Raw genomic sequence first — 13,519 nt, forward strand, 5'->3', positions numbered from 1 at the left:
CGCATCTGCCTGGAAGGCCCTGCTGTGGAGACTCCTGCAAGCCAGCCTGGTCACCTCCACACACGACGTTTCTGTGCAGCCCCACAGAAGCCCGGGAGCGCCCGCGCACCCCACTCACCAGGTAGTTCTCGTCCTGGAAGGCGTAGTGCAGCGTGGTGATCCACTGGCAGTCCCCGTTCACCAGCACGTCCCGCTCCTCCCGGAAGCACGCTGTCTGCAAGGGCAGGACAGTGGGCCGGTGAGGGTGAGCTGGCCCTGCTGGGGTAGCACCCTCGCCTCCCCCGCCACCATAGCGTCCCCTCACATGCAGCCAGACACAGCATCAGCTCAGCCCCAGCTGGCGCCGACCGAAAGGCAGAGGCCTCACTGCTGCCCCACACTGTGGGGACTCCCTCTGGCAGGCCTCATCCCCCTCCCCACCCCCCAAACACACCCTGCACGTCACACTCAGCTCACACGTCCCCACACAATGTACACAACCAGCTCAGCAACCACTCCTCAGGGTGGCCCCGGCTCGCCCTGGGTTTCAGCAGCAGCTTGCAAGCAGGGCCCTCCACCCAGCACAGCCGCCCTCCCGGGGGTGCCTTCCCTCTCTGTGGGGGCCATGGGAGGGCATGGCGGCAGCCACTCAGGACCAGTGCTCCTGCATGCGGTGGCCGCCTCCCCCACAGGGGGTTGTGGTCAGCTACGGAGGGTGAGAGGCTTCCCTTCAGGGGGCGCAGATTTGTTTCCTTTTTTAAAAAAGCGTGTTAGCACCCAGGGTACCTGTGCGTAAGAGACCCTGCAGTGGGTCTCTGGCGTGATCACAGTGCAACCCCTCCTCACCCCATGGTATGAGGCTGTCACTCCTCATGCCTGACACTAACAAGCCACAAAAACAGCAGCACCCGCCTGGCAGGCCTGGGGGCCTGGCTCCGCCAACGGTGACCTTGGGACTTGTTTGCTCCCCAGCTTTCTCTTCTAGTGTTTTTATTGGGCTCACATTGGTCACAATGTGTACAACTTAGGGGCGCAGGTTCACATCTCCTCAGAAGTCTGTCTCCACACCCACCACCATGCAAGTCCCACTGCCCTTTGCCCATGGCCACCGGGCCCCTCCTCGGCGCCCCCACTCCCTGCTAAACGTCTGCGTGGCTGAGGTGGGCGTGTCCTGACCTACTGCGGAGAAGCCCACAGTGTCCTGACCCGGGGCCTATGGGCTCTGAAGGAGCCGCCGGGACTGCGACCGTCCCCCTAGGCGTGAAGCGCATGCGCACGCGCTCTGAAGAGCAGAGAAGTGGGAACGAACAGCCCAGCCTGGCCCACTGCGACCAGGCACAGACAGCCCTTCTCCGCCCATGCCCGCCACGCCATGCTCGAGCAGGACCGCACGTCTGACGGGTGCAGACGGGCCCAGGGAGCAGCGAGCACGGACGACCTCGTCACCTGGTGCTCTCCGTGTGCTCAGGCACTTTAAACAAACTCCTCAAACAGAAGCAGGAGTCACTGTCCCGCAGAACACACGCCAACACAGGCACTTTCACATCACTCACACGCACACACCCAGGGCACGCAGTTCTGCGTGAACAACACGACCAGCAGATGCGACAAGGACGCGGCGCAGACACTGCTCTCGGGCAAACACCACCAGCGCCCCAGCACAGGATGGACAGCTGAGTGGGGCCGGGGGCCGAGGGCGTCTGCTCCTGAGACAAAGCGCAGGGCAGTGCTGCCCTGGACCACCGCGGGCTCGCTGGCAGTGCTGGGAGGGCAGATCCGCGGCCTCTCCTCCAAGAGGCGCTCACAGTGGCGGACAGGCCTGCAGGCTCGGGAGGTGTGGATTTGCCCTGCCAGAGAGCAGGCGCAGTGGATGTTGAGGAGTACGGCCGTGGACAGGAGGGCCCCCTGCTGCCCGGAGGGGAGCCTGCCCATGGGGGCACACAGCAGCGCCAGCTCACCTCTGCCCGTTTGAGCATCTCCCACTTGTTGAGGATTTTCATGGCATAGATCCGCTCCGTGTTCTTCATCCTGACAACGGCGACCTAGAACACAGAGAGAGGTGAGCCGAAGCCCCGCACAGGCAGCAGAGGCTGGCGCTGGCCGCCTGATCATAGAAGGCCTGGGACGACCTGTGGGGAGGGCAAGCTGGTAAAACTTGCCTGGTAAAGCTTGGTAAAGCTTCGCCCTTTTCAGTATCAACACTTAGTATTTAGCCAACACTCATCTGCTCAGTTCAAAAGTCTTCACTACCAAGTGAAGGGGATGCTGGGGGCTCACTGCCTCAACGTTGGGTGTTCTCCAGAGGCTTCATCACAAACTTAACACCAGGTCGGGTGCCCGTGCTCCCCGCCACAGCCGGCCCGTGCCTGCAGCTCTTCGTATCACAGGGGCGGAGACTGGGCTCTGCAGTGTGATGCGAGCACCTCACTCCTTTGTGCCTCAGTTTCCACAGGGCTCACAGCAGGACCGTCTGAGGCTGGTGAAGGGCAGAGCGAGGCGACACAGGAGCGATCCTGGGCCACGCTGGGCTCCTGGGCAGCACTCAGGTACAATGCAAAGGACCCCTCTTCCAGGAAGCCCTCTCTACCGGTCCCCAGCGGGCTCTTCCCGCGGCAGTTGTGCGGCTCGCACCATCGCATGGCCCCATCCACCCTATAGAATCACTAATTGGCCCACGCACCCGTTATACAACCAGAACCTACGTGTCAGCAGTGACACTAACTTCTCTACCTTTTTGCTGCCAAAGGCAGACACGAAACAAAAGTTCCTCAATGAATTCTTATTTCCCTTCCTTCCAACAACACACAACAGCGTCAGGCTGGCCCACCCTCGCCAAGACTGCACGTCGGGTCCGGCGTCCGTGTCTCACGATGCTGGGAGGCGCGAGTGTGGGCTCAGAGGTCAGGCCACGGGCCTAGAAGCGGCGGGCTTGAGGTGCCTGCTTTTAAGAACTGCAAGATGATGATGGTCCAGGCAGAGTCCTCCCTGGGCCTGAGGAGGGCTCCAAGCCGTTACCACTGAAACGGTCTAACTCAGAGAGGAAGACAGACTTGACACCTGGGGGGAAGCAACACTGCACACTCTTCGGGCACGACCAGGCCTGGCTGTACCCACTCTGGCCTAAGGCCTGATTTTCTGGAAGCGGCCCCTTGGAGTACAGACCAAGGCCAGAAAGCAAGTAACGTGTCTGAAGAAAAAACGTATCTAGAAATAATACAAAGAAAATACTCGATGGATCAAGAACACGTAGAAGAAAACGCAGGCATAAACCTCAATGTAACACGCACAGCCAGCAAGCCCTGCGTAGCCAAGAAGCTCTCGCCACTCACAGCCCAGGAAACAAATAGGTGGCGGGAAAGCGTGTCTGGTTTACAAGAACCTTCTCCTGGTTAAAAACTCAGCCTCAGTTCAGAGACAGTGGTGGGACAATTACCTCCCAAATCAGGCCTCGTGGTGAAGAAATACAAACACAAGTGACTTCACCAAGCGTCAAAAGCAACTCTGGGACAGGCCACCCGAGCACAGGGAAGGGAGGAGGGTGGCGCGAGAGGAGCAGCCCGGAAACAGACGGGGCAGGCCGCGGGCAGTGGGCAAGGGACGAAGGGCCCAGGCAGGGCCTGGTTCAGAGGAAACGCAGGGCAGAGCGGCCCCCAGGAGAGCACAGGCATGGGGCAGGAAGAGCGCGTGCTGTCTGTCAGAGGCCAGCTGGGCAGAGCTGGGTAGCAGGTCAGGCTGGTGTTCTTTGAACCCTTCCACGCACGCAGCCATTGTTTGTTTGAAAGTGCGCCCAAGTTGTTTCTTGTTTTAAGCAATTCTAGAAACCAGAGCGACAGCCAGCAGGGCAGGATGGTCAGCAGGTGGTTCAGGGACCAGGCACACCCCACTGCTATCCAGCAGGGAGCCCGGCCACCGCCACACACAGCAGGCCACACATGCACTGCTGCGGGAGTTGCTAGGAGGGGCCATCTAGGCAGGAACTTGGCAGACCGGCCGGGCCCGGTGCAGGGAAGATGGTGTCCTCAAAGCAGGTGTGCTCCAGATAAAGGGCGACCTTTGTCACAGTCACCATCTAGAATTGTGTCTGCGCAGGGGCAAGTCTGCAATGGAGGCCAGTTCGAGTGCTCACTGCCGACAGTGTCCAGCTCTGCTGCCCAGCGAGTCCCAGACTGCACCCACCTGCCCAGGGGTAGCAACCCCGCGGTCTGAGCACCCGGGACACAGCCACACCACGCGCAGAGTACACGGCACAGCACAGCTGGGGAAGCGGGGGAGCCCTGGGCGAGAGGGCGGGGGCTGGGCTGCAGCGGGCTGGAAGGAGCTACTCTCAGTTTGGGAGGAAGCTGGGAGGGGCCTGGGCTACCTTCTTCCATCTTGCTCCCTCCTGCTACCCACCCCCACCATGTGAGGCACAGGGCTCTGCGGCTGGCCAGGCCAGGTTCTGGAGGCTGGCAACCTGCACAAGTGCATGCGAATGGAGTCGGACTGGCCCTGAGAAGCTCTCCTCCTGCTCATTCGGGGCCAAGATGGCGCCTCCATCCTGTCCTGCTACCACCCCGAGGGCTGCTCTTTCTGTGCAAATCTCCAGTAGCCAACAGTAGCCAGCGTTCCTGGAGGAGGGCCATCAGGAGCCCCGCCACCTGGACGTGAGGAAGGAACTTTCTTGGGGGCAGAAATGGTCCATGCTGACACGGTGCTGGCCACACAGGAACACACACACCTGTCACCCCAGCTGCACCGCCGCCATGCTCTGCGTGTGGTTATCCTCAGAGCGGCCTGGCCCTTCCCAGCCCACCATAAGTTGAATTTGGCTCAGGAGTCCTGGGTGCAGGGTTGTTTGGAGGCAAACCCAGTGACCTGGGAGGTGCTATCATCCCTGATGACAAGGCTGCCACCAACACCCCACCCCGTGCTGCGAGTCACTCTCAGGGCTGGAGGAGGGGATGCCAGGACGGGGCAGGAGCAGAGGACAGGTCTGAGGACCAAGGTGCAGGTCCACCACAGACTCGGCTGGGGTTGGTGAGGCCAGGGCCGTCTCCCAGGAAGGAGGAGGACGCAGGCACCCCGACTCTCGACTGGGCAGCACAGGGCCCCCCTCCCTCCTCTCTCTGCAGTCCCACAGGGGGGCGTTTTCTTCTAGTGCATTTTACTGAAGCCCGACAGACAGACAGGGTGTCCTCAGGCAGCAGAAGAAACACCAAGAAACAGATGTATGCTAAGACAATGACAGGCCATGATTCTGCTCGGTGGCCAGATGAGCCACGTGAGAGCAAAGCTACGGGCTCAACCACGGCTGTGGTCACTGATGCTGGACACTGCACACCAAGCCGGCTCGCACTCTGCACGCTGCTGGCTGCCCAGCAGGTCACTTCTACACACTGGGGACTACACACTGGCTCCCCACAGTAACCGCCGCGCACAGATCCCCAGCCTGAGAGGAGTCAGAGGGAAAACCAAAGGGCAGAAGTCGGTGGGTCTGGAAACCTGGGAGGCAGAGCCCTCCAGCGGACCCGAGCCTGGCTGGGCCCCGGCTGGGGGGCTCTGGGGGGCCTGCCGTCTGCAGAGGCCACGGCTCCCTGAAGAGCTGCCAGGCAGGAAGGACCCCGGGCCCCAGGCTGGAGGCCCTCATGAGGGACCCGTGGGAAACCGCTGCGGAGTCCAGGAAGGCGGCTGCCGGCTCACCCCAGGCCGCGACCGGGAAAAGACCCTACACGCCTCCTTGCGTGTTTTAGAAAACGACTGGTGCAGGACTTCACAACTCACACATTTCCTGTTGAAACCTCTTTGTCTCTGAGAAACTCTGCTGGCCCAGGCAAAATTCAGGCTAATTCGCCCGTCAAGCGAACTTTTGCTTCTCCGCCCACTCCACCTGTCAGACTGCGCCCGAGAACCCCCACGCGCGGCTAGGACCCGGCTCGGACCCGCCTCGCCCGCTGTCGGTGCAGGGAGCCGGGTAAGGCCGGGGGCTGCCCTGACCCCACCCGGCACACCGGCGGGAGGGCGCTCACCTCCCCAAAGGCGCCTCTCCCGATGACCTTGATGATCTCGAAGTCTTCTCTGTGAAGCTGCATCTCCTTCACCAGCTGCGTGAAGGGCTTGGCTGCAAATACAAAAAGGCAAAATCAACACTCTGCTCTGATAAATTGACACCGTGTAAAACCTTAACTGACCGGGGCATTCCAGAGTTTACCGTCAGTTTCTCTTTCAGCGAGTTCATTTTAAAATGTCCACTGGGGAGAAGTGGGCCCTCGCCCCAAGCACCGCAGCCCGGTCCTCAGTGCCTGCCCTTGGCGCCCCCGCGCGAAGTTCCAGGCAGCGCCTTGAGTGCAAGCCTGGCCCACTGAGTGAGCAGCTATGGGGCAGCGGCTGCCCCCATGACTCTGGGCCACACAACGCGGCTCAGAGCCCGCTGCCGGCACGGCCCGGGCCCGGGGCCGCTGGGGGTAGGGGGGGTCTCCCGGACGACCAGGGTTTCTGAGCCCCTGTCACCATCCCGCTCAGCCTCCGCACGCCCGCAGGAGAGCAGCCCTGTTTCTAGACATACTTCACAAAGGTGACCTCACTGGAGCATGTACCTGGCTGACCACTGTTCCCCAAATTCATGTCCACCCGGAAACTGACATTACTCGGAGATGGGGTCCTTGCAGACGTAAGCAAGGTCAGATGTGGTCACAAGCAAGACCGGGGCAGGCGCTCACCCCAACAGGACCGGGATGCAGCACGTAGCAGGGAGCATGTCCTGCGGAGACAAAGGCTTGGCCTGGCAAGGTCCAGCCATGGGCCCAGGCAGGCCGTGGCAGAGGAAGCATGGTCCTGCCCACGGGGGCACCTGGTCCCAGCGCCCATCTGGACCAGGGCCCATTGGTGCAGTGTGTTGGCACCGTGCTGGCACAGCCCTGAAAGCTGCTGCAGGCGGGGGCTGGTGCCTTTCCAGGCCCTGGAAGCAGTCGCAGGGCCAGGACCAGGCTCGCCACGACCAGCTCTCCTGACACTGCCCGCCTGCCCGAGCCCAGCACCCTTTCAGTGCCCTGTACCCCGTTTCTAGTTTTACCGTCAGCCCTAACCCATATGCTCGTATTTGCCCGCATTTGTTCTACTCGGCTCTTGTCCAAACCTCCCGCGATCAGTTTGGCGAAAATGTCCCCTTTGAGGAAACCGGGTGAAGTGTACAAGGGCCTCCCTGTGCACATCGTAAATGACGTGGACTCCACACTTTTCTCCAAAAAACTCCTGCAGTCTGACCTCTCCTGGGCTTCTAACCATGCTCTGCACGACGCTCCCACTCTGGACTTTCCCTCCGGACACCGGTGCTGGACCCCCGAGCCGAGGACCGGCAGTCGCCGCGCGACAAGCACCCACCAGCACAGACGTGGGCAGCCACACGGGGCCCAGGCGCTCCAAAAATATGTACTTTTTACAAAGGTCAGGCTCAAGAAAACCCTGGAGCTAGCTTAAAGGAAATCTGTGGTTCATCTCTGTTTCAAATATCACCAAAAATAAACATTCCCCAAATTCCTAATGGCAGTGTGTACTTTAAACAGCCACTGAAGACCAAGCTCTCTCGATATCTTTTGGGGGAACTTTTTGTTTTACTACAGAGAAAAATCGTCCCAACAAGCCGCGCTGTCCCATTTCACCAGGAGTCGGGACGGACCTGACCGTGGCCGCAACCACATGGACCTGGGCCGACCGCTCACAGTGTCCCCTTGACAACGCCCGGACACGCCACCTTGCTGGCCACCGTCTCAGGCGTGCAAGCCCAATGGGCATGCGCACGACGGAGGGAGGCCCCCACACAGCCCTCTGGGGCCACCCTCCCGGTTCCCGGCCACGGGGGCTCTGCTTTCCCTCCTGTGCCGCCACGTCTCACCCCCCACGCTCCGCCCCACCCCACGCCACGCCACGCACGCCAGCCATCCCAAAGCACACGTCTACTGAACGCCAAGCTTAAAAGGTTAACTTTAAACCTGACTTTCCTACAGTGAACAGTCTGCAGTGACCATTTTCTTTTTTTTTTTTTTTAAAGATTTTTTTTTTTTTTAATAGAGGCATGTTTTTATTTATTTATTTGTTTGTTTGTTTGTTTTGTTTATACATGCACTGGGTACAGTCAGAAGCGCAGGAGGGTGAGAGAATTCACCAGAGCCAGAGCGGGGAGCAGAGCAGGCAGAAGGACCGAAGTACACTGCTGAGGGGAGCAGCGGGCGGCAGGAGAGGTCTGCGCGCCATGTGGGACCTCCCCCCCCAGCCGGCTGGGATAGAACCGGCGCTGCAGAGACTGCGGACAGCTTTCACACTGCAGCACGGTGCTCAACTCCCTGCACCACCAGGGGAGGCCCCAGCCTTTGTACTATTTTAAATTAATTTTAGGATGAAGTTCTAGGGATCTCCCACGGGCACCCTAAAATTGTCCTCAAAACCGCATCTCCGGGGTCACACCCACGCGGTCCCGGCCTCCCTGTGCCCCCCTCTCCCTGCTCCACGGCGAGCTCCGCTCCTTTGAGAGGGACAGTCCCTGAGGCCTGGCCTGTGGTCACCCAGTCGGGACATCCACTCGCCACTGCAGAGGCATTTTACTCTGGCTTGTGGGACCTAACGGCCGTAAACCCCTCCCTGCTGCTGTTTTTATGTTATAGGAAATAACCCTCCTCACAAGAGCGTCCCTGCTCAGGAAACCCGAACTCACTTTCCACTTCTATCAACCCTAAGAGCTGACAGGGGACCTTCTCTCCGCTAACCTGTCTCCTCACCACTGGGCAAGAAGAGGCCACGCCGCTCGGGACGGGAGGCCCGGGGCTCTGTGCTCAGTCGTGCCCGCCGAGACAGCCCTCCACCCCCGGTGGCTGAACTTCTTCCCCAGGAAATAGGCTAAAGGGCTCCTCCCGGGCGTCAGCAGCAGCCAGGCCGTGCGCCCCCCCCCCCCATCTCTCATTCCACGGCGATTATCCGGAAGCTGCTCCGTCCTGTTTCCACCTACTCGTCCAGATAAAACATTTTGTTCCTTGTGCATTTTACGTAGTTCTGTCCACGCTCCCTGGAAGTGGACGGACACGGGTTCGTCGGGGTCAGTCTGATCAACGGGGAACTATGGAAACAGACCCACGGGAGCGGCTGGGAAGACAACAGTGAGAGCGCGGGCGGCGGGGATCCCACTATGCGCGTGAAGGCGGACGTCCAAAAGCAGAGGGCGCCAGAGGACCCGGAAGGGAAAGACTTTGTTTCCAGGCCCCGATGTCTCGGCCCTCTGGGGACACAGCACAAGCACCACCAGAGCGTGACCTCCCGTGGAGGGGCCTGGCGCGCAGGCCGGGGAGGCCGGGATGGCAGGAGAGGCTGAGAGCCGACAGCTCGCCTGGTGGAGCGCAGTGACATGGCAGGTGGTGTCACTCCGTGTCCCCGCAGAACCTGCGGCAGAGCCCAGAGACAGACCCACAGCTGTGGTCCAGCTCTCTGCACACAGAAACGCGAGCAGCAGGAACTATTAACTAGGTAGCAAAAGTAAGCAAAGGGGGACACCATTACGATGGAGACAGCAGCTTCGGGAGCCTGAGGACCAGCGCCCAAAGGAGGCACTGGAAGGGATTCTGGAAGCCTGGGCTCTGCAGAGCTGAACGCAGACGCTGATGGCAGGCTGGGGGAGCCCGCCAGCCAGGGTCCCTGCACGTGTGGGACGCGGCCAGGCTGGACCTGCTGGACCTGCTGTGCCCGGCTGGAAGGAGGAGGAAGGGCTGCCGGGGCGCCACCCCAGGATGAGGGGCAGACAGGCAGCTGGCTCCACTCCCGCCTCAGGTCCCGCTGTCTCCCTGAGCGCCCCATTAGGCAGAGTCCATCAGGGAGCAAGGCCAGGGCCCAAATGGCGTGGTGCTGGGGTGAGGACCCCCAAGCAGGTAGGAGGCAGCGGGGAGTGTTGGTACACACAGGACGGCTCCCGTGAGTAGGCAGAGGAGAGGTTAACAGGAAAGAAAACCACACGGTCGTGGGGCATCCCTGGTGGTGCAAGGGTTGTTAATCACCGCACTATGAAGCAATCCTCAGCCTCTGCAGCACAAGTTCGATCCCCGGCCGGCCAGGGAGCAACCCACATGGCGCAGCAGACCTCTCCTGTCTCGCCCGCTGCTCCCCTCAGCAGTGTGTTTCAGTCAGTCCGTCTGTTCTGCTCCCCGCTCTGTCTCTGGTGAGTCCTCTCACCCTCCCACACATCTGGCCTGTAGCCCAGCTCTTGTATGCATAAATAAAAAATCTTAAAAAGAAAAGGAAAGAAAAGAAAAGCACACTGCAGTACCAGAGGGGTGCAGAGGCCAGGGTGAAGGCAGAGCTCCCATGCGCGAGCAGAGGGGCGACACAGGTGCCTGTGGTGCCCACAGAGCCCTGGTGCTGTCTGCGGGACGCTGCCCTCCAGCACCAGAGCCAGCTCTGCCATGGGCTTGGAGCTGGCCCAGAGTGCCGGGCGCCACACGGCCGGCAGTGCGAAGCGCCAGGCGGCACAGGAAGCCGGCACCCGGGCTGCACTGAGGCTCCATGCACCTGACAACGTGAGACATGGCGTCCAGACACTGGCCACCACAGCTACCTGGCCGGGCCACGGGGGAGAGCCCAAGGCAGGCTGGCCCTCCTCACCCTCGCCAGAAAGGGCCCCGGAGTAGGGGGGCAAGGGCGCTGCCCACGGCCGGGATTGGGGGGCAAGGTGGGAGAGGAGCTGGTCCCGAGCCGGGCGCCCACTCAGACATTCAGGGCACGAGTGAAGCCAGAGCTGGCCAGGCCAGGCAGCGTCTCAGCGCCCCTTCCCTCAGGAGACAGTCAATAACTCTGGGAACACCCGCCCACCAGCCCTGGAGAGAGGCCGGGTCCTGGCCACAGTGAGCACGTGGACACTGAGGACACCACACAACTCCCTGCTGCCCCTCAGGGCAGCCGCCAGCAACATGACACCCGCTGTGCGAAGGACAGGGGTGAAGGGCTCCCTCACCCCTTTTTCTATTCCAGCGTTTAGAAAAAGTGAAATTACCTTTCACATTCCAGCAACACATACCAAAAGCTGCTGTCAGCAAATATTCAAGGACCACCCCGCAGGACAGACAGGAACCCCTGCGCCGGAGTCCAGCCCCCACCGCTTACCTGCAGGTCCACTGCCTTGTCAGCCCCTCACCGCAGATCCCGTCAAAGCACAGCTCCGCCCCCCCCCCCCCCCCGCTCCTAGCCAGTCTCCTCCCTGCTCACTGCAAGTCACCCCAAGCCTCTCAGCTGCACTCAGCCCCCCAGGCTCCCACGCGACCCTTGCAAGGCCCTTTCCCGAGAGACCCCTGGGCAAGGCCAGTGCCCACCCCAGGCTGCTGTCTGGACCAGGACCCGCATCCAGGATCTTCCCATCAATGACCCAAGCACTCGCCGGAAAGAGCCAAGCACCCTCGGAGGCCGTGCTCCCGTGTCCCCGCGACCGGCCTCTTCACAACGCCCTGCTGCCCCTCAGGGTAGCCGCCAGCAACATGACACCCGCTGTGCGAAGGACAGGGGTGAAGGGCTCCCTCCCAGAAGGGCGACCAGGAAGGTGGGGCACGCGAGAGGGCACACAGACGCTCCCGATGTAAGAAAAAGGGAAATTAGAGCATAAAGAGACGGGCTGCCCAGAGTACTGGACGCGGGCCGGCCGGGGGAAGCAAGGACATTGTACTCGCCACGTCCACTCCCGCACAACACCCCCCCCAGTCCTGCACCAGACGGAGGGGGCGGTGGGGGAGAGGGACACAGGGGTGAGGGGCAGAGGCAGCCCCAGGAGGCCGCTTTCCTCTGCAAAGGCCAGTTCTGGAATTTCCTCTAAACCGGGCGCTGAGGAGTCCGCCTGGGGCAGAGACCGCACTGCCCGCCAGGCTGCGGGCCCAGGCGCCAGGGCGGAGCCGCGGCCAGAGCAGTGCGGCTGCCGGGGACAACAGGAGGCCCCTTGCGCAAAAGCACATACTTTCTGCAGTAACTTTTGAAGGTAGGTTTAGTTCTCTTTCCGCCTCGTTTGGCTGGCGAGAACCACACAGGCCCAGGGCAGAGTCTGCGTGGAGCAAGAGGTGAGTCGCCCCCTCCCATCGGTGCCTCCCGGACCGGCTCCCACCTCCCGCCCGGACCTCCAGCCACTGCCCAGCGAGGAGCAGCAGAGGACAGCGAGCAGAGGACAGCTGGGGGGCGAGTGCAGCGTGCGCAGACAAGGGTCTAGACAGAGGCACGGGGGCGGCAAGGTTCTCCCTCTCTTTTGAAGGTGGAGCAGGACTTCCTGCCGAGCTAGGCCGGCCAGGCCTGGGCAAGCAGGACAGCGCAGTGGCCAGCAAGTGAGCTGGGGGCCAAGGGGGACTCGGTGAAGTATGAGGAGGCTCAAGCGGGGCGGCCCCACGGGGAGTGAGCAGAGAGCAAGGAGGGGTCCAGGCCTGAGCTGGGGCGCGTGGGGAGAAGAGGGGCGCGCGTGCCTGGGCCCCGGAGGACAGCACGGGGAGCAGAAGCCAGGCTTCTGTCCTGCAGGGGGGTGAGGACTGGGGTCAACTACCGGCTTTCGCCTGTGGAGACCCCAGGGGGGCCTAGAGAGAAGTGGCAGCCTAGGGGACACCACCGACCACGCTGAGGCGTTTCCCTGCTAAAATACAAACTGTCCTGTCCCAGTCAGGACCCCATGCGCCCACCGACGGCCTCACAGGGACACACCCACCTGGGGCGGCCGTTGGCTCCCGGCAGGGTCAGGTCAGGCCAGGCCTCAGCGGCGCTCCCGGGACACAGGCCCTCCCTCCCAGCGCGCCTGTCCCTCCCGGCAGCCCTCTTACCCGCAGGCCCTGGGGCTGCCAGGCAGGACCGGCCCTCACGCCTGAGCACCCTGCTAAACTCACACGCTTCTGAGCCTCCTCCTCCATGCAAGCCCCTCAGCACTTGCGTGTGCAGCAACGTGAACACACCGGCATCAGGGAGACGCCAGAGGGAAAGAACGCAGACCCGGCGGAGGCCGCGCCCTCTGTCTTTACCCTGCCGAGCGCAACGCTGCTGCGCCGGGTGAGCAGGGAGGCAGGAAGCTGCTGCTTCTGTTAGGGGGGAGGACGTCCTGAGCAAACTCCGCGCAGGCTCTGTGGCCCGCACCCCCACTCCATCAAGACACCGGGAGCCGCGAGTGCCACGACCACCAAAGGGAGGTGGCGAGGCCCTGAGGGCGGAGTTAAGCAACGAGGCCCTCGGTTTGGGTATTTAACTGGCCGTGTGGCCGGGGACGCTTTTCGCCAGCTCGGCGGGTCACTGGGAGTCCAGGTCCGTGGAACGGACAGGACGCATTTACGAACTTATCTCCCTCTTTTCTCCCCGAGTTACTCATTTCCCCTCCCTTGGAAAGAAACCCTCTCTCAACCTTTCGCGTGCGCCTGCAGCTCAGCATTCGCAAGTCCCCTTGAAGCGCGCGGGTGAGGACCAGGCCCCCCGTTTTACATCGGGGTTGCTCTGCAGCGCTTCCGCGACGCCTGCTCAGTGTCCCCCTTCCCACGAGGGCTGAGGCAGGCAGGCGGCAAAGGCCGTCCAGAACGCGCCACGC

General features: G+C 61.9%; 1 protein-coding gene across 3 annotated transcripts in view; it reads right to left on the bottom strand.

Moving 5' to 3' along the window:
• CDC42BPB (CDC42 binding protein kinase beta) overlaps positions 1-13,519 on the bottom strand; it is a 64,916-nt gene that overhangs the window by 37,443 nt on the left and 13,954 nt on the right. For all 3 annotated transcript variants that reach the window (XM_054692824.1, XM_037504053.2, XM_054692823.1), the window contains exons 2-4: positions 5,985-6,076; positions 1,938-2,021; positions 119-214 (exon numbers count right to left, since the gene is read on the bottom strand). In XM_054692824.1, coding sequence (XP_054548799.1) covers positions 119-214; positions 1,938-2,021; positions 5,985-6,076 — 272 coding nt within the window. The remainder of the gene's footprint in view (positions 1-118; positions 215-1,937; positions 2,022-5,984; positions 6,077-13,519) is intronic.

This window comes from Talpa occidentalis, unplaced genomic scaffold (assembly GCF_014898055.3).
Source record: "Talpa occidentalis isolate TD23 unplaced genomic scaffold, MPIMG_talOcc4v2.1 talOcc4.11, whole genome shotgun sequence".
Lineage (NCBI taxonomy): Eukaryota > Metazoa > Chordata > Mammalia > Eulipotyphla > Talpidae > Talpa > Talpa occidentalis.